Below are 21,469 nucleotides of genomic sequence, written 5' to 3' on the forward strand. Positions count from 1 at the left end.
CTTTAATGAGAGAATTAAAAACCTTTTCTTTTACAATGCTGGGAGCCAGCAATGATCTTTTTGCTGGAAGACTAATCATCTCTGTGTGATTAGGAGCTGAAGGTTAATGTAGGCTCCCGCAGATGGGAGAGGGAGCGAGGTGGGAGTGAGGGAGATCAGACCAGACAATGTTCTAGAAAGGCGCAGGCGGGCGGTGTTGCAGAGGCACTGGGGGGCTATAAGTGGTTAAGAGTCTGTGGATCAAGGGGAGGAGAGGCCTGAGCTTCATTACACATGTAAATGCAGCTTCCAGCATGGAGGCCCCACTTTAAAGCCTTGCTTTTTTTTAATTATTCCTTTGCTCTGCACATGATAATTGGGTTTAACTCAGCCCAAGGCCTGTTGACTGTGTAAGGAGAATAAAATACCCAAATGACTCTGTCCATTTTTAATGGTGATCAGAGGAAAGACCTGGCGTCCTACTGGATTGGAAATAACGATGTTATTATCTTTTGTCTTGATTTTTCATACAGACTCCCACTGTTTGATTAGTGCTGGGTAATGATGCAAAATTTTAATTTGTCATGTTTGCCATTTAGAAATGCATTTTTCTCGGTTAACTGTGGTATTAACTTTGTGTGACATGATCTAAAAAAAAGCAGGTACCTCAAAAAGCAAAATTACATTTCTCTGCTTTTTTGTAATGACGTAAAGAGTTAATGATGGATGTTGTTTCACATGGACCTGAAATTTTTTTGGCAAGCGGAATAGTAATTAAAACTCTCCATTCATTCAAATTTGAATTCCCAAAGTCCATTCTATTTAGTTTAAACAACCACAGTGCTGACACAGATAGATATCCAATATTGAAATCTGTGAAATATTAATCCTACTGACTTTTAATCTGCATCCAGCGCGAAAACAACCAAGAGAAAATGAAAGAAAAAAAAAATCATCAGAAAACAGTTTGTTTCAAGCTCTCTTTCTGACACTCTTTGGCAAATCGTGCTTTTGCCCAAAAGCTGAGTTATAAATTGCCTTTGCTATGAAGTGTCAAAAAGATCATAGTGTGCAATTGAAAACGATCCAAACCAGAACTATGTAAATAATGAGGCAGCTTTAGAAAGACAAGACATAGACTGGTGAGTGGAGAGGACAAAAAAATCAATAGAGAAATATCTGTGATAAAATACTGTGAACTTGAGGTTCACTTATTGGAATTTTCTGTGGTTGCTGACCATTTCCTCCAGCCTTCTTCAGCAAAGAGAACTTCTCAGGTGCCATTATCAAGGTTATGCATGTGATGACGCCTGACCTGAGCAACTTCAATTTGCAGATATTACAATGTTAACTTGTTATACAGTACAAATGCATCCTTCCTTTTACTCCCGACTTCTTTCTTATCTTTAAACATTTCTGCCTTTTGCCAGTTTATGGCTTTTGCATTTTAATGACAATAAAAATGTTTATTTTATTGTTTTTTTTGCCCCTTTATGTTAAAGTCTTCGATATCATCCTTCAGTCTCTTTACGTCCTTTCACGATATGATTTTTTGACAAAATTAAATACATTTCCACTATGAAGAAATGCAGAAAATCAGTAAATTGGGTCATAATTTACCAGGAGGCAGGGAATTAAATTTCTGTGGCATAGGACCCCCAACCTTCCATTTCATATGTGTCTCCAAAGTTAAAAACACATCCCTTGCTACATTATTCATTTTTTACAATAAGCTTACAGGCGACCAGTATTTGGAAAGCAAACTTGTTGCTAACTTAAAGACAGGCTGGTGACCATGCAGGTATCTGTGACTCAGCTATTTATTCAAGTGCGCTCACTCGGGAGCTAAGGATGTTGGGTCTCAGAATCTGATAACTTCGTTGAGCAAAACTTTTTTTTCTGTCTAACAATCTATTTTCAGAGAAGATTGAGGTCAGAATAGAAAAGGCTGGCTTTGCTTCTAGTCTGCCTGGCTGAGTGACTCACTTCAGACAAAGCAGCTATTACACCATGGGGTTTGGAGTGGAGACCTGTGAAAATTAAGAACATTAATAATTGTTTCTCTGTGTATTTTTACCGTCATGATGCCTTATGTAATGTATGACTTGAGTTACGCAAATCCCTTATTTTTATGTTGATTGTTTAATGTATAAATTGCTTGTCTAAATACATACACTTCTTCCTGTCGTGATTAATGTGTATAATGCAAAAAGAACAGTTGCTTATGTTCTAATATACTGACCAAGGCTGAGTACTTCAGCTCACTTCACTTCAGTAACTAGCTTTGAGTTATGTACACTCATGAATGTGCTGTGCTCAATATTGTGCGGGCTGTGCACTGTTTAGGGTAATGCCTTTCAAACTGAATCACCCACAGGTAATACATTTCTTTGTGGCATCGTAAAGGTGTTTTTCTTACAATGTTAATGTAATTAGTGCTTTGGCACAACACTGTTTTCAAGTACCTTAGTTATCATCAAGACTAACTGAACAGAGGATCAATCTGAAGCTACAGTAAAATCGTCATCACAACATTTAAATTGTTCAGCAAAGGCATTCATGAAGTTTTGTCCATCCCATTTTAACTTTAGAAATGTTCAGGTTCATTCCTTAAAGACTCCAATGTGAAGGAAAAATATCTAAAGTCTGCATGCAAATGTCCATATGACAACTAAGTACACACACTATGTGCAGTACAAATTATTCATGTTGCTGTGTTCCATTTTTGCCAAGAAAAAAAAATCCTCCTAAATAGTGCCCACTCCAAACAACAAAAATCTATCCAGACAGAGAACATTATCCTAAAAACAAACAGCCATTGCTTTGAAAACTACAAAAATTCATCACCTGCTGCATAACACCATTCGGTTGGTGCAATCATTAGACCTCCGAACTGAAAAATAATCACCCGCTCATGAAAAAACCTCAGTAGCTTGTTCTTCTGAGGGGATAATCATCATATTACTGCTACTTGGAAATGCTACAGAATGCCAACTAGAAATAATTATTCTGCATAATAATTAGCCATGTGCCTCTATTTGTTTAAGACCATGATCAACATATAATGTTCCCTGACCAACATGTAAAGAATATTTGTCGTATCCCAGCTGCAACAGGAACCAAATTGGCAAGACATTCAAGATTTTAACAGAAAGCTATCTATGCTACTTATAATCAGGAGTTATGACATCAGATGGGAAAAAAAGAATTTCATTGGTAACAAATATATTTCCAAAGGTAGAAATCCGCTGAAATCGAGGGCCTTCCCGAGATTTTGTTCCCTCATGCAAATGTTCTGCAATAGTGTGCAAGAACTTATAAATCAGTTTTTAGAAGTGCCTTTTGAAAACCTGTGCTTGGTGTGAAACTTCTTTGACTGTGAATAGGCATAGGATATGATGCACAGTTTAGTTTGATGAATAATTTACCTGGCCTGGTTTGGCATCTTCGCATATAGAGGCTTCGTATGGTGTGGCGAGTTCAGGAGGATTGTCATTCACATCCAGAATCCGAATGCTCACTGCAGAGTGGGATGCCATGGTGTGGTTATCTAAATGTGAGACAGAAAGAAAACACATCAGCAACATCAAGACATGTTTTAATAGTGTAAAGAGATGTGGCAGATTAGTCTTTGCAAAGTATTCGAGCTCCAACCGCAACATTTTCAACAAATTGTAAAGAGTGCAGTGGTTGGATACAATAAGGGTAAAACCACCACACATAACACAAAGCCTGGCAACTGAGTGACTGAGTGTTTATCAAGTAACAGGCTTTCTGCATTTGAGGCGTTTAAGTTGTCCATAATGTTTGCATCCCACAATTCAGATATTCTTTTACTTGAATCAATAAAGCTGTCTACACAAGCTGCATATCAAGCCATGTTTCATTTGTGCTTGACACACAAATCTGCAACACAGAGCGTTCCTTTGGCTAAACAGATCCAGAGCAGATTAGCAGACGATGGAGCTGCTGCTAACATGCTGATTTCTACAGAAAAGTCAAGGTGTGTCGACAAGGTGTAAGAGTCCGTTGACATGGCTGCTAATGCTCTTCTTGTCGGCTTTCAGTGTGAACGAGACAAGACTCAGATGGATGCAATATACCACATGAAAGCAGATAGTTGATTTGGCATTGTGGCTAAGTGCTGAAGGGGTTTTAATCCAATGCCTCCTCAAATTGTACCCATTACCGGAATAACACTCTCTGGCACCAGTGACTGACATGAAAATCGTACCAGAGATTCCATTTTTTTGTCTCTCGGTCCTCACTATCTGATAATGACACTACAGTATAGAGCTCTTTAATAGTCTGAGTGCAAGAGGCACACCTCAGCTTCCCGGTAATTACAAATAAATGCTTTTGACAAAACTGCAAATGTAGTGCTGTAATTTTCTATTTCTTATGCCATTTTCAACAAGATAAAACACGAGAAAAAACACCACAATGCACTCTCAAGACATTTTTCTTAATGGGCCAGAATGTAAACGTGGGAGTGGAGAAGATTATGTAATTAGTACAATCAAAACCCACTTCAAATTAACTCGACTTCTCCTTGAATCTTAATTCCCATTCGTAATCATATGATAATATGATGGAGTTTCAGTTTAACTCATAAAACACTATGTACAGTACAGAAGGAAGCCTGAGGCCCCTGGTGTGTGCTCATCTATGTGTGTGAGTGTGTGTGTGTGTGTGTGTGTGTATGTGTGTGAGATGTGGGTTAGACAAAGACATAGTGTATGAGAGAGAACATTATCTTTGTTAAATTACTGATCTGGCTGCTTCGAGTGTTGCTCTGGACATCCTGGTTAATTAGAGTACATAGCTTATGAATAAATCAGCACACATGGCTGTCGCCACCCAGTTGATGCATCCTATAGAAGATGTAACGACATGCAGCTATTGACAATTATCCAGTGTGAGAAAAACACACATAAATCCTTGCAGTAAAAGAGCTCAACAGAAGGAATTCAAATAGTTGTAATTATGTAAATATTGCAGATGGTTAAGTGTAATTAAGTGCAATTCACTCTTATGAATAAATACCTTCATTTTGTAAATGACTGATTCATGTACATGTGAAAACTAAATTAACATTGGTAAGTGATCCAGGTTAGTATTTGCAATTTTAATGAATGGATTTATTGAAAGTAGTAAATAACAACTGCCATTAGAAAAATGCAGTGGAAAAACAAACTCTTATAAAATGGCAGTGGCTTAAATCTACTGAATCTGTTTAAACTTTTGCATACATACAGTATTTTTTGACTTTGCATCAAAAGCTTTACAAAAATTTTAACCTTGTGAAAGCTCCTACAGCAAGTCCTCATATAAAAGACTCATGCCTGTTTCTTGATCCAACCTGTTCTTAATCCCAGGTCATCAAATACCAACGCTTTATCACACCTCCACTGCATCTCAATCAGATCACAGACTGTACAAAAATAGACTGTACTTAGCATCTCTGATGCCACCAGTTGGTTTGTGTACTGCTGTTTTGTGACCTTGAGTATGGCATTTCGGCTGTCGCCATCTTGTTTTTTTTAAGCCAGAGGTAACCAAATTTGGACAAGAGGCTGGAGTTGTGGAGGAGCGAGCAACTTGGTATAGTTGTCATGTAGAGGGCAACTGGCTATGAAGACAATTTTTTGTGCCAGGCTGTCAGTATGTTTATTTCTGCTGTAAGTTGTGCATTTGCGGTCTATGGGAATTGACTCCCAGTTGGAGTCAGCCTCAAGTGACCATTGGCACATTCGTATTGGCCTTATTTTTCAACCCTTGATTTTGCCACTTAATAATGGAACACAGGGCACCCTTTAGGGGATGCACAGTTTTCTACTGGGTAAAACACAATGTACATGTGTTTTAGGGTGTGAAACAGACCAAAGTCAAAATAACTTTCACTTTTATATGTCATATATTGTGACATATAAAAGTGACATGTGAGGTACTAACTTAATGTTATATTAAGTCAGTGTGTAAATGTAAGCGTGTAAATCAGGCTACTTCATATGCTATCCCTATCACACAGAGACAAATAAAGGAGGAGGAATCAACAACTTGATTAAGTTTTGTGAAATCTTACACTCTTCCAAAAACTACATGTATAATAGGCAAGGTTGCAGGAGGTCACACTTAGCAAAAACTTTAAATTGGTTGTTTTACTTATGATTAATGCTGTTGTTTTCAAAAATTGGTCTTTGGTTTTCTAATGGCCCTGGTGACTGGGAGACTGAGGTCGTGGGGCCCTAAACTTCTCTTGACAAAGTCAGTCTTTTCTTCTATTAAGTCTCAAAAGTCACTTCTGCTCTAATTTGTGTCTTCACAGCAATTTTCAAAATTATTGTTCCATAAAGAAGACATTAGGGCTTAAAGGGTGACATGTTTGGAGGCGTGTTTGCTTTAATTAATAAATCTCCCCCACACTCAGCCATGGTAACTGAAGCTTTCTTACCCCACCTCGGCTCCACCCTGTTTCCTCTTTGGTGCCCAATTTGTCATAAGCTGATGTCAAGGGTAAATATCAGGCTTCAAAAAGTACGATAGAAACCTGTGAATGAACTCAGAGGCACAGTGTCTATGATTTTCTTAGGTCTATGAGCAGGAAAGATGACATCAATGGCAACAGCTGACATGCAAGTGGGCCACAGGTTGAATAGAAAAAAAAAGACGAGACAGGTTTACCGAAAAAACAGCCAAGCATACCGATAATCAACAGATTTTCAGGCGAATTCTCAAGCTCCCCTCTATCTCAGCACACAGTTCTGTTCAACAGTGGCACAGCAGCTAATGAGAATGCTGGTCTCAACTAATAGCATAATCCTCACATCAATGCAGGGTTTTAATTGACTGCCTTTTGCTGGAACAGCAAGAACATAAATGCACAGAGAGCTCCACCAGTGCTAGATATCTCCTCTCTTCTTCTAATTTTGTCTTCACATTATGCTGCTGTCCCTGCTGTGCCAGAATGAAAACCAGCAATCATCAGATGTTACACATTTTACATTTCAATTCCCAGAATTGAAAACAGATGAAACAATATGAGAATGCCCCGCCTCTACCCACCCCAAACTCCCTCCATGGGGGAAAAAAAAAGAGTTATTCAGTGAGACAGGTTCATTCATCTGGACCAAGTGGTGCCGTTCTAAATCTGTCTTCAGATACAGAAGAAGAATAAAAGGATTTCAACAGATTATTGGCATGCTCTGCATCTGTGCGACACTCACCAGCTGTTGCAAATCTTTCAAAGCGACTGTATAGTAGATCTCTCAGGCACTGCATTATACTGACATAACTTCAGGGAAGACAGAGAGAGGATGTGAGAGTGCATGTGCATGTCTTTGCATACATGTACGTTGTGTGTGTGTGTGTGTGTGTGTGTGTGTGTGTGTGTGTGTGTGTGTGTGTGTGTCAGGAGTCTCATGTTCCTTGTGACCAAATGGCTCATCTTCTTTGCTGGAGGAAACAGTTTGGTATAAAATGTCACTTTTGTCAGGAGGGGACATTGAGGATACAAATGAACTAAACAGAGTCTGCTTCTGGTCTCTTTACTGAGCCAGAGGCCAGGCCACGTAGGCACGGAGGCTATTAAGTATTACAGTCATTTTTCTTCAGTTGCTTTGTTCCAATACTACACAGACTCACAAGAGTATAACCAAAACCTTTTTATAACAGTCTGCGGTTTTCTGTATTTAAGAACTAACAGCTGCAAATGCTCTGTAAGTAAACAAAACAAAATGTCAAGACCCTACAAATGCATTCAATAATTTAAGACATTCACTAAAAATGTTATATTGTATGGCACACACATTCCATAATTATCCCATTTTCAAAGACAGGCTTTCACAAAAATTAAGAGATTCAGGTGCTGATGCAGTGATAGACACTCATTTCCATCGCAATATTCAGACAAAAAATAAGGAAAATAAATTGACATCACTATTAAGATTGAACAGATTTACCAACTTGGAATACACATACATTTGACACACCAGGGACACCATGCTTCTAAATGCAAAGGCTTTCTCTCTGCAGCAGCTGCTACTTTTCATTCATTTTCTCAACAAAAAAACAAACAAAACTCTAAAGGACAAAATTTATACAAACAACAATCTTGTTAAACTTCCCAAATCCCAGCTAAACTTTCCATCTAAATACCAACTGAGACATGCTCAGTCCAAATACAATATGACGGAGCCATGATGCATTTTACTATGTAGATGAAGTTCTTCTGCTAACAGGCACTGTCTGAAAAATATAGACACAATATTATTATGACGGTAAATGTATTTTTCTTTTAAAAAGGTGTTAACTTTGTCCATGCGCTCAGCAAGTACTTTTTCATAGTAGAAAATAACAACAAACACAAGTAAAACAGACCAAAAGTGAAACCATTTAATTGCTTACTTACTTATGGTATAGGCACCAATATCAGGGAAAAAATCTAAATAAACAAAATCTACATTTCTACAAAAATGAGCACGTAAAATGTTGTACTTCTGAAACACTCCCAGTCGGGGATGACACTATGTGGCGGATGCAACAAAACCAGTTTGATGCGGTGCACAGTCAGTATGGCAGCCAAGATAACAAAAATGCGGGACTAATTAATCTTGCACTGTGCTTTACTTTAGCAGATTGTAACATCAGTTTTGGAATTGATCTGCAGATGCTTCGTTTCAAAATGAGTCCTAACTTTTCTATTTATGTTATGTTCTGAGCCACGACAAAGGCCAACATGTGGCCTGCTATGCAGGAAAGACTTGTTTTTAGCCAATCCCATTTCCAGACAACTTGTGGTTCCTAGCAGCTGGTTAGGAGAAATGACGAGTCGGCAGTCAGTGGAGGTATAAACCTGTCAGTAAAACAGATTTTTCAACAACTGTGTCAATGCAACCAAGAGATCCTTGAGCAAAACAAAGAATTCACATTTAAATTCCTCAGGAGCTTTGTTGTGGTCCAACAATGAGACATAATTGTTTTGTATCAATGCTGGACGTTTAGAGTCATAGTAAAATCCTAAAAGAATGAGCTCTGTCATGGATTTTTTACAAGGACAGCTCGGGATATTTTAGCATGTTTTGTCCATTCTGGCAGCAACACTCTTAATCTCCTTGCTCTTTCTCTGAGGTATCCAGTTCTCGATAAGGTGCCTTTTAGTTCACTAATGTCAAGACACATCTCACGATGTAATACAAGACTGTTTTGTCAATATCACTCTCATAGAACTGGGCACTGCTGCCAGACTTGCCCTTTCTAGAAAAGAAATCTTCAATAGCCTTTGTTTGCTTGAAAACAGAAATGAAGTGGCAGGGATTGTGAACCTACAATGTCTCTTCCGACACATTTCTGCTGATGACTAAAAACTGTGAAGGGTCTCTATCTAGTAATCGGTGAGGTGATTTTTTGGTTTTGGCAATAAAATGCAATCTCAATTTAGAAAATCAACAAATGCTCCAATATGAGAATATGTTTCATCCCTCCAGAATCATGGATGAACACCACTTTTAGGATTTCTGAAGCTTAAAGGCAATCGCCAGAAGTAAAAACTTAATGTTAGGCTATAAGAGAGTTATAATGCCGTCGCATCGTGACAACAGCAAGGCTATAAAGCTGTGTTCACTGCTGTTGGTTTGATGACTTTCTGTAGTCTCATTTAACCACTTGTTAGCAACTACCTTTTTTAAGACACATAAAAGCTTCAAAGTTCAGAAGTGGGGTATTCCCTGATGTATTTTATGTTGTAGAACAAAACATGAAAGTCTCTTACACTTGTTTAAACCAAAGACCTCATGTCAAGCACAACCAAAATCCCTTTAAAAAAAAAAAACACCACTGAGTTTGAGATGAGGGCACCAGAGGTACTGAAATGCTAATTAATTTCGAGGTTTTAGGACTCGTTCCTGGCGTTCTCTATATGAGAACATCACATCATTATTGTATCACTTTGGCAGTTTTTCTACCTTTTCTAGAGTGCTCCAAACTGCTATTGTTAGACATGTTATTGTAACAAAATGATACTGGATTGAATGAGTAAGTCAACAACACGTTACCTCTACCTACAGTAATAGCAATCATCTGGAAGGTCTCACACTTCGACACACTGGAGAAATGCACAATTTCACAAAGTTCCATATCTGTCAAATATGTAATTGTAATCAGTGCAATAATGTGATTATGAGCATACTGCACTCCAGTAGTGGTGAATGCATCAAGTCTCATTAAAATTCACGGAGTGGAGTTTGAATCATCAATGCACAGATAATCAAGCACCCAAACAAAAAGTTCACTCCATATTCATCCCAGTGAAGTCTGCTCCTCTACAAAGCCCATCAATACACAACAAACAACAACATTTACATAACTCTGATGACTGTCACGTTTATGTGACCATTCATCTTTAAAATAATCCGAGACTAATGTAATACAAGTGAGCCACTCTAAGTGCTAGAGTATTCCCACAAACACTTTATGTACTATGCATGACCACTATTGACGAATAAATTATGTCAACCTCCCAAAATTTTGGAAGAGGAAATACACAAAGCAACTGTTTGAGTATTCAGGTTCTCCTCTGCCTCTGCAACCACACTGACAGTAAGGACATGTAAGTAATTATATAACAGGACGGACTAAGAGTTCACATCCACCAGGTCACAGCCCGGGTCTGGCCCCTGATTACACATTATTATGTCTCCCCACTCTTGTTGACAGATGTGCTTTGCACTACACTAGCATTTAATACAATCATCCAAGAAGAGCACTTATGTACCACAGAATACTCTGTGGTACATAATTTGTTAAAACAAAATTAAAAAAAACATCCTCTGTTTTGTATTTTACCAGTTTTCATCTCATTTTGACTCCCTGTTTAATGTGAACCACGTATTGTACTCCACAAATAGGACTTGCATTTTCCAGCTGTGATTGAAAAGAGACACTTATCTCCCTTCACAATGTTGCAACAAGTGTGTGATTCATTTGGAGTCGGAGAGAATAATGTTCTAACGGCATAATAATCAAACAGCGTGCATTTGTTTGCCAGACAGCAGGTGAGAAAAGTTATGCTGTAGAAAATGTCTCTTCCTCGCAACAGTGGAAGAGATAAAGACTTTCCAGCTACTTCGGTATCTTTTCGCCCTCGGGGTGATGCTCTTTTTTTCCACCTACCTGTCTGGGTAAAAAAAGCAGTTTTGCAAGGTGATATCATACTTGCTATCAGTTCTGGAAAATTATATGTCACTCTAACTTACCCTGATATGTTTCTATGGAGAAGTCTGTCAGGGAGTACGAGTACCCCGGCTAGTGACAGTGCAGTTAAACGCTCCTGCAGTACTCAGGGGGTTCTGTGTTCTCTGGAAGGGAGACAAGTACTATACAGATGAGAGGTTGTTTCCTTTTTTACACTTGACAATGTCTGCAGGAAGAGATGCTAGGGGACGGTACTTTTAATTGGGCAAATTTGAAGACGTGCAGTGTGTGCTTGTATGTATATTTATGTTTGATTGGTGTGGTATCATCACAGTGCAGTCTGCTTCTACTTGAGCTGAAACATCTTTTACTTAGTGGAGAGACGCATGTGCAGTAATTGACATTTAGTGCACTTCTTGCAGTTTTGTAGCCGGGGTTAATCCTCGGGCATAGACTCCTAGCATTGTCAGAAAGCTGTTGTCACTTGTGCAATACTGATACAGTTGCAAAGCAATAGTTCAGAGGTCAGTAATGGACTGGGGGAATAATTAAGGGCTACGCTGCAAATACTCTAGTTTCAACACTGTCATCAGACAAGTTGACCTTGTGGCTCCCCAGCCTTAATGAGCGGAGGGACCCAACAAAAAAAGAGGAACAAAATCATTATGGAGAAAATGAAGTCCTTTCTTAAAATACTCTCGCTAGCTGATCCCCCCCCCACCCCACCCCTCTCCACTCCCATCTCTCTGGTGGCCTTTTTCACTTTCTATGTCTCTTTTTTTCTCCTTTCTGTCTCCTGTCTGTGCATCCACAGCTCTCAGGACTCTGTGAGCAAACTGGTGATAAAGAAACATTGTGGATGGGAATTCTGATGCTGCTGACCACTGACTCCATCTGTCCGGATGCTTCCTTGGAAGGCAATGTGAGAGGCTTTATCTATCAAGTGCAGGCATGTGTTTATGTCTGATATTGGGGAGGGTTAGGGACGCTTTAAATGTTCAATTAACATTAAAATGTGCCTATGACATAATGCCAAGCACAAAGAAGCAGAGCACAAAAGCACCCAAATTGCTCTGGGAATTACAGCTCGAGAGAAAAAAAAAAGACTCAGAAAGTCTAATTTTGTCTTAATGTTTGTGTTGTGTGAGACTGCTTACTTGTCAGTTTAGGCTGTATTGATTATTGGAGTAATCACAGTCTAAGGCTATATGAGAGAGGAACAAATATGAGGACATCTTAAAATCAGCTTTGTCTATGTGCATTGTTTCCGTCTTCCTTCTTGTGTGCAATGGTGAATACCAGTTAGATGCAGAATGCAATCTCCTCTGCTTTCACTGCAATCCAGAAATCACTTCATCTGTATGAGATTGAAAAAGTGGGGGAATACCAGCCCTCCTCCTCCTTTCTCAAGTTTACTTCTAATGGTATAGTAATAACTTCCCAGCTCCCCCAAGTTATTACGTTCTTCATTTTGTCTGCTATGACAAAAGGACCCAATGAGATGAAAAAATGTAAGCTCTTCCTTCATTTTCTGTGACATGTTTGTGGGCTCTGAGACAAGCGATAAAATGAACAACTGTATTTTCCACCTGCTATCATAAAGATGACATTGATGGCTACCACTGAGGTTGTCCTTGATGGGATGGCAGCAAATATGAAAAAACAGCTCAGTGAGTTGAACAATATACAGTGAATATAATTGTTACCCAACAGTAAATAAAATAGTAGCTGAGCTACCAAAATTCCAAATGAACAACAAATGGTAACAACAAATTAAAGAAGCAATGTATAAGAAGCTAGTGGTGGGATAGCAGATCGCAACCAGTTAAAACTTCTCCTGGTTTGAATTCTGCCAGTATTCACTGTTCAGGTTGTTTTAGTGGGAGCCTAATTATCCACAGGGGTCTCTTTCTCTCCAAAACATGCAGATCTGGTCATTTAAACAGCTAAAAAAACAAAAAAGAAACAAACAAAAAACAGAATAAACCAGTTTCACATTAGCAAAAAATTTGTTCTTCTGACGCTGCTCATTGTGGAGGGCTGCTAACCACAGTAACTGATGTCAGGCGAGTAACTTATACTTTTAAGAGGAGGACCCATTCTGAATGTGGATAAAAACAGCTCATTCTAAGGTAACAAAAGTATGACAATTCTTATTTTGAGGTGATTATACAAAAAAGAAAACATACTAATTATATTATATTCCATTTCCACCAATACATCCCCCTAAATCCTACACACTGTACCTTTTATCTGAACTAGAAATAATGTATGTTTTCTAACGTAATGTAAAAGTTGTTTTAAGAAATGTTTTTTAACAATATTTTCATTTATGATTGATAGATACAGTATGTAAAACTACATCTTACACAAATAAATTGCATTAAATGAAGAATAAAGTACATTTTTATCTGCTTGGAGTTACTGATGCTTACGTTAAAGTTATTAATCCATTTTCATCCCATGACACTTACTCTATCTTGCTCCCACATGATAAATTTTGTTTACAACAAAATCCTACACCTACTGAAGCGTTGTTCTACTACCGTACATTACTTTTCCATTCGCTGTATTTCTCAAAGCTAAAAGCCACAAAACACTCCTCTGCTGAAAATGTGCCAAAAGCTTTGCTAGCTAATGATCAGAGCAGTTTGAGGATGTCTGTCACCCCTTATCACCCCTGGTGGGAGTCGACAAATGTTGGGAGAGCTAATTCAACTTGCACAGTCTTCATCACTGGCAGGCACTGGGTATAGGAAAAAGCTTGCCAATCATCAGAAGAATTCTTACTGTCTTATTTTACAAACTGGGCCATCAGTTGTCCAAACAAACAAAGCATTATCTTTCAGAGCAATTTTATTTGCACCTAATTTACATTTTGTTGTTGTTTGCTTAGTTTTTCCAGTGCCATGACAAGGAGGAGAACATGGCTGATAGATTAACTGTACTTGTAAAGGATTATAAAGATGAACTCATATTCTTTGTTTGTTTCACTGCTGTTATATTTGTGTTTTTGTGATGGCACATTTTTTCCAGGCTTTGTTCTGACATCTCAAAACAACAAACATCAAAACGAGACTTCAAGACAACTCAATTTTGGCCCAGATTGTACCTGGCAAAATAAATTAATTATATATACTTTCTGAACTGAATTTAACACAGTAGTTTCACCAACTTTTAGAAATTTTGGCATGGTGAAAAAGTTGCAGCAGTATGCAAATATATAAATCCTATGTGTGATAAGCTCAATTTGAAATGGAAAGCATTGTACCTGCTTCTGCTGCTCTCACGGTGATATTGTGCCAGCCTGCTGTCTCTCGGTCCAACTTCTTTCCCAGTTTTATAGCACCTGAATCAGGATCAATGTGGAAGATCATCTCCTGGTCTGTCATCCTATCTATGGAGAACCTGTGACAACACAAAAAAAACACAATAAGATATAAAAGAGAAGCAGTGCGTGTGAGGATGAAGAGACATTAATTATATAAGAATCTCAATTTAAAGTAAGTTTATCAAGTTATTTGTAGTTTTTCCTTTCTTAAGAGCTTAACAAGAACACTTTGGGGTATACCTAATAACAACAGCTCACACAGAAGGGACCAGGGTTAAAGCAATTATATTTTTGAGGGCCATATACTGAAGACTTGTCACCAGTCCTGTGACCCTAATAGCACTGTGTTCCCAAACTTCCAGTAGCTATATAGTAACTCTTTCTATTCAGAGTAAGAAAATAATCATTAAATTTTCATTGTGCACTCTAAAAAAAAAACACAAATACATCTCTCCTTCTCTGGGTACTTGGTGCTCAGTAAAGATTGGTGAGTCAACAAAAATGCGCTGAAAGGTTTCTTTGTTCTTAGTTCCTCTCCCCCACCACACACACACACACACACACACACACGCACACACAAAAACACACACAGCTGGCTGGCTTACTCATGCCCACATAAACCATAATAAAGTACCATGGGCATTATAAGCTCTTAAGGCCTCTCTGACAAACATGCCAGCCAGTGTTGTCCTGTCTCATGAGATTGATGGTCACGTGTTGTAGATATAAAACATAATGTCAGCAGAGCCGTACAGTAAACTGATGCATTATAGACAAAAGTACATGGATTTAATAGGTTTCTGAGCACGCATTCATTTTTAAAATAGTGTGGGTGTAGAGCTGCATTTGCATTCGTGTATAATATATGTCACCAAATGTCAATATATGAAACTGATTCCGATTATTAACTGCAGGAGGATTCATGTTTCTTCTACTCTTTTAGAAAGCGACTAGCTTTGGAAGAAGTGCTCTCAAGAGAGATGAGGAAAAGGTTTTTTTTTGTTTTGTTTTGTTTTTTGCTGAGGAATAAATTGGTAGTGTGAAAATATTTTGGATTTTGGGGAAAATACATGTCAAATGCCAATATGAAATAAAATACTCAGGAAACAAGACATACCTGGCTGACCAGGTATGCCACTCCACCAATTTTGTGCTATGGCTCTGTTTTAATGATGTTTGGCTGAAAAAATGTGCATGCAGGCTAAAATTAAACCATGTTGTTGTTTTGGGAGGTGCAGTGACTTAAACCAGCGGTGAGGGAAAAAAAGCTATGATGAACAGAGGTAAACCTGCTAGCTGCTAGGCTAATTTATGCAATGTAAATGTGCTTAAGCTGATAATGAAGACTACCAACGGACAGTTAGTTTGTCTATGAAGCTTCACAGTTATTATTGAGCCAAGTTCTATACTTCTGGTAAATTATGTTGTAAATCCATGTTTGATGGCTATTGGGAGAAGTTTGCCTTTTGGACGCCAAGCCTTTAAGTTTACAGAAACAGATCATGGTATGGGTTTAAAAAAAATTTAAAAAAATAAATAATAAATAAATACACACACACACACGCACGCACGCACGCACGCACACACACACACACACACACACACACACACACACACACACACACACACACTCATATATGCTTGCACACGTATCACATGCGCATTTTCAGCTCCAGGCTGCCAAGACACTGGTGAACGACACTCTGCCATTGTGCTGTACTTTATTACACCTGGAACTCTGAGTCTCATGCATTTTTAATCGAGGTAATTTGCACAGGCACTGCGTGTGTCGGTGTATACTCTGTCAGTGAGACTGTCTTAGCCCTTATCTACATTCCCCTCTCACACCGCAATTGCTCTTCTGAGGACATATAAACTACAGACCTTGGCACAGAAGATTACTAGATGATATTGTTTTTATCACACACAGTGATCTGAGAGAAAAAGGAGACGTACAGTACAGCTTCATCCATTGTACAAGTCCCACTGTCACCATTAGCCTGGGCTTTCACTCCATTTTCGTAGAATTGTTAAAAAAAAAAAAAAAAAAAAAAAGAGTTTCCTTAGGCCCATTGGCTACCTGTGTATTTACTTGCAGCTAGAGAGTTATAGTTCTTTAAAGTTACATTTTTCAGAGCACGAATTTTGTTCTAATAAAAATGTATCTACAGTCATAAAGTAATATACAGTTCAGTTGCAGACTGGCTGCCCATGTGGCTGCGCTGCAAGCCACATAAAAATGAGGTACTCATTGTCATGCAAAACATTGCTCTGTAATGTTATTATTCCTATTTAACAGTAATCTTTCCAATGCAATATTTTATTGCCAATGTTTTGGTTGATATATTTTATCAGACTGCCTACTGTTGCGAAAAGCAGCTGCGTGCATACCGTTTTTAAGTAGTTTTAATCTTATTTCCACATTTTCATTCATCATTCACAGCCAAAAGATTTTCATTACAAGAAAATTTAATTTAGTATCACCAAATCAAATTGTACAGCTACACTACTGCAACCTCAGTAATATATGGTCAGAAACAGTTCCCTCCTTTAGATTCAGTCCCCTCTATCCATTATATTTTAGCCACAGTGGTTTGCTTTCCAATGTGGACCATGATTGTGTTAACACATTGTTCTATGTTATCCAGGGTTTGGGATTCTAAAACCACACAGAACCAACAGTTAAAGAGAGTACAGTAAAACCATAACCTTGTTTTTTCTGACACAACAATCATCCTAAAAGAATACTTCAACCCTCAAATAAACATTTTGATATTGATAACTTACATTTACATTTACAATATATTTTTGGAAAAAAAAATCAACTGTTTTTCTCACATGCCTCCACGGTAAATGAATAATAAAAAAAGACAAAATTCTTGATGAATTAAAGTGAAAGGAGTTTAACAATGGCAAACCATATCAGAACATCCATTTAACTCTCATACAATTTGTGCAGTATAGCGCAAGCATGGCATTACCTACCATTGAGGTGACCAAAGTCAGGACCTCAGTGTTTTTTTTCCAAGGTGTATATCTAAAACTAACTTTACTTTTGTGTGGCAAAAATATTGTGATGCCAAGAGAATGAGTGACTTGCTCCTCTAATAACAGTCACTGATTGTGTGTGAGTGTGTGTGGGTGGGTGGGTGGGTGGTGAGGTGAATGCTCCTGTCATCAATATGCAATCTTTGGTAGATGAGGTCCCAGTTTTTGACTGCAGGGCTGCCAACACTCACACATTGACTGTAAGACTCATGTGATGTAATGTTAATTGACACTTTTCACATGTTTCACGTAGCACTGCCCTGCTGTATTTTCACCCAATTATTATGCTGCTCTCTACACCCTCAATCTAACTAATCTAGACTAGTGCAGTTACCAAAGAAATACAGGAAATTTGTTTTAAATTACATTTTTTTCCTGAAGGAGCACCCTAAGACCCCCTCTAATTATTTGCCCACTGACACAGTTCTAAGGCTATTGTTATCCTATTGTTGCTCTCCAAATGTCTTAAAATACACATATTTAGATCAGGGAAATAAAATTTTGTTGGGTGAGCATGCCCAAACCCCCTTAGAAAGCTCAGTTTTTGGACCTCGGAGTTTTATTTATCCAGTTGTATGCTCATTACCTCAGAAATAGACAGCCCTTTCCAATAGGGAACTAAACCAAAAGTAAACACTATGACAACCGGACCGGACTTGACAGATTTGACAAAAACATTAATATTATCTCACTGAACATGGGAGCTGCTTTTTGACCACTGCCTCGGTCTAACACTGTTCGTATTACTATGTGGCTTTGGTGTTTCAAATGGTTAGTTCAGATTCACTAAAGTAACACTCGGTTGATACTGTACTGCACAAGAGTTTGTAAACTGACATTTTTACCCCTTAACTTTAAAGAATGTCCCCGTTTTTGGATTCTACATTCCCAAGAAGCATGCAAGAGAAACATTTTCCACACAAATTCCACGTAACATGGAGTGAGTAACCGATACTAATGATAATCTGCAGGGTTAAGTATTCCTTTAAGTCTGATAGGCATTCTTCCTTTTCAAGAAGTATAATAGCTTTTGTTTTGGTTAGGTTAGCCTTGGAGGCTTTGCCGTACCTGACAGGTTTATTCTTCACATCTGGATCTCTGGCTGTGATGACGCCAACCAAGGTTCCCTCTTTGGCATCCTCCTGCACTTCCATGATAGCGCCCTCTGCTGGTTGAAAGATGGGTGGCTCATCTATGTCCGATACGCTGACCCGCACAATGGTCTGGTCTCGAAAGGAACCCAGGTCCACAAAGCGAGGGTCTACATGTTTATTTACTGCCTCCACCACGACATTGTGTGTGCGCTTGCTCTCATAGTCCAGCGGCTAAAAGAAAAACAAGATTCTGTTTCAGGAACTGCTTCATTACACAGCAGGCAGTTTAAAGTGACACCATGCTCAGCACTAATGCTGATGACAAGAAGCAATATTTCAGCAATACTAATGAATGTGAATTGACAGTTGCAATAACAATCTCAGCCATTGGTGACAGCACTTAGCCAGTGCATAACTGTACATGTATCCCTTCTTATTCAAGTTGATGGTTGCTTTCAAGGTATCGTTGTCCTGGGTTGGTAGCTAAAATAATTAAGACTGCCACATCTTGACAAACAATTGAACAACATAGATTAACACAGCTGCTGGTTGAGTGTTGCATGTTCATTCTTCCATTAGGCCCCATTCACAACATGTGTCACGTACAAGAAACACATCTGTGTATTTCTAGAAAAAGATACTACTGCCAGCATTCAGCATTTTATCTCAGGGTGAAAAATAGTTGAAAACAGTTCAGCTTTTGAAGGAATATGGCAAAGACAGTACCTGTCAAACTCCGGTGAGAAACCAATGATCATCAATCATCAAAGACCAATCGTCTCTCTTTCTCCATCTTCTTAGCCCTCCTTCATTTTCTCTGTGAACAAGTGCTAAGAGCTGTTCAGCTTGCTGACTAGAAGGATTTAAGTGCTGGGAGCAAGCACTATCAAAGGGGAACTACGCCTAATTTCAAATTTCATACATGATATTCCTATGGTCTGTGATAGGCCAGAAATATTAGTAAAGATGAACTATTCTCAATGAAATCCAAAAATAAGAGTGCTAACATTTGTGATTCAATTATGTATAACATTTGGAATCCCTTCAAAGACAATAAATTGGGAAAATGTTACAGATGACACTGAGAGCACCCAGGGGAATGTTTTTAAATTTTCAGTACAATGTCTGTTTCAGATCTAAAAACACTTTAATAAAATAAAGCTCATTTGGGTATAAAAAGGAAAAATAAACATTTTGTGGGTCCACAAAATCAGTCTCCCATTAATTATCTTTGGAGCAGCTCAAGATTTTACACTTAATGACATGAGTTTGAGACTCACAGACCTGACAGTCAGGTAGGCAGAGCAGAGTAACATAGACTCTCTTTATAGCCTGTTATTGCTGCCAGCTTTACTATGTGCAGATCGAGTTTTGCCAAGTGTTAATGCAGCTTGTTATGCAGGGTTTGAAAGCTCAGGAGATATTATCTGGTACTATATGAATTGTTTTAACTACAAGATGCATTAAAAAGATTGATTTATTTAAATGAGAAATGTAAAAACACCCACAAGTTTGTTCTGTTGCTTCGCATCATTTCTGGTACAATGAGTTGTTCATTTTATTAATTTTTGTTTAAAGATTGTACGAATTTCTTACACAGTTCAGTAGAATTATTACCCATTGAAGGACTGCAGAGCCATGCATCTAGGAAGAAAAAAAAAGAAGCTTTGAGCAGCCCCGTGCCCGAGTGGCCTAAGGGGGCTTCTGTGATCAGTGCACCAGCTCCAGCTGATTATAATGGATGAGCTCCTATATGCAGTCTGCAGCAGATGTGTCCGTACCCCTGTGTGCTTCGGCCATTTCTTCTCTGGTTCCTGGCCTTAAGAGAGAGTAGCTCATGTTCAAAAGTATTGATTGAACTTTTCTGGGCCATGGAAATAACATTAGAATTCTTAATTTAGGTGGTGTTCCCCTTTAACATAGCCGAAACAGCTTTGGTCATCTGATAACCAGCAGAGTTACTTGTTGATTTCTAGCCAACATAATCCCCATTACGTTTCCTTAGATTCTGCCAGAGATATCAGGGATTGCTGGGTGTGATAAGGGAGCAAAAAAAAAGAAACAAAACAATTCTCATACCTGGTAATGTTAGCTACTCTGAGTTTTTTGTCACAATTTTCCAGCACAAATTAGACATCTCTTGATTCTTGTTCATAAGGGAGTATACAAAATTATGTTTATGCATGTGCAGCACAAGGATTAAACTGGTTTTAGCTAGCTTATTGAGCTTGTTGGTGTCATGCTGTGGAGGAAAGAGGCTGAATCACCAAACATTGTGTTTGCCGTGAAAAGTAGATATTTAGCTTTTATTTTTTAAAGTCAACATTAAGTTTATTTGTGTGGGGTTATTTTTGCCTCCATACTGATTAAAATCAGCATTGGTTTCCCAGACAACAGTATACGCAGCGTAGCATTCACTTAAGTTAACTTTACCTTTTTGATAGAGACAACGGCTTCCTGTGTCTCTACATCTGTCGTGACCTTGAAGAGCTCCCCTTCCTCTTTGATCAGATAGCTCATGTCTGTGTTCTCTCCCATGTCTGCATCCGTGGCAATCACACGTCCAACTGGTGTCCCAACAGCCGCCCCCTCTGACACAGTAAACTGGTACATCTCTGGTGTGTGGAGTAGGTGGCCGGAGGTGGAAATCGTATTGACGGATAAAACAAGGAGAGTAAGGTTTAGCAAGTGACAAAACAAAAACGGTGTAGGTGTTAGAAAACACCACAAAAGAAGAGGGATGAGAGACAAAAGTAATGTGGAAAAGAGGGATAACAGTGGCGGGAGGATGAGGAAAGATAGATGGCTGTACAGTAGGTAGGAGAAA

The 21,469-nt window shown here is 38.5% G+C and overlaps 1 protein-coding gene across 1 annotated transcript in view; it reads right to left on the minus strand.

The window, feature by feature from the left end:
• The window catches only part of LOC121949377 (cadherin-22-like), a 93,701-nt gene that overhangs the window by 30,743 nt on the left and 41,489 nt on the right, over positions 1 to 21,469 (minus strand). The window contains exons 5-8 of the mRNA XM_042495051.1: positions 21,076 to 21,257; positions 18,617 to 18,873; positions 14,441 to 14,577; positions 3,408 to 3,529 (exon numbers count right to left, since the gene is read on the minus strand). Coding sequence (XP_042350985.1) covers positions 3,408 to 3,529; positions 14,441 to 14,577; positions 18,617 to 18,873; positions 21,076 to 21,257 — 698 coding nt within the window. The remainder of the gene's footprint in view (positions 1 to 3,407; positions 3,530 to 14,440; positions 14,578 to 18,616; positions 18,874 to 21,075; positions 21,258 to 21,469) is intronic.

The sequence above is a fragment of the Plectropomus leopardus genome, chromosome 2 (genome assembly GCF_008729295.1).
Source record: "Plectropomus leopardus isolate mb chromosome 2, YSFRI_Pleo_2.0, whole genome shotgun sequence".
Lineage (NCBI taxonomy): Eukaryota > Metazoa > Chordata > Actinopteri > Perciformes > Serranidae > Plectropomus > Plectropomus leopardus.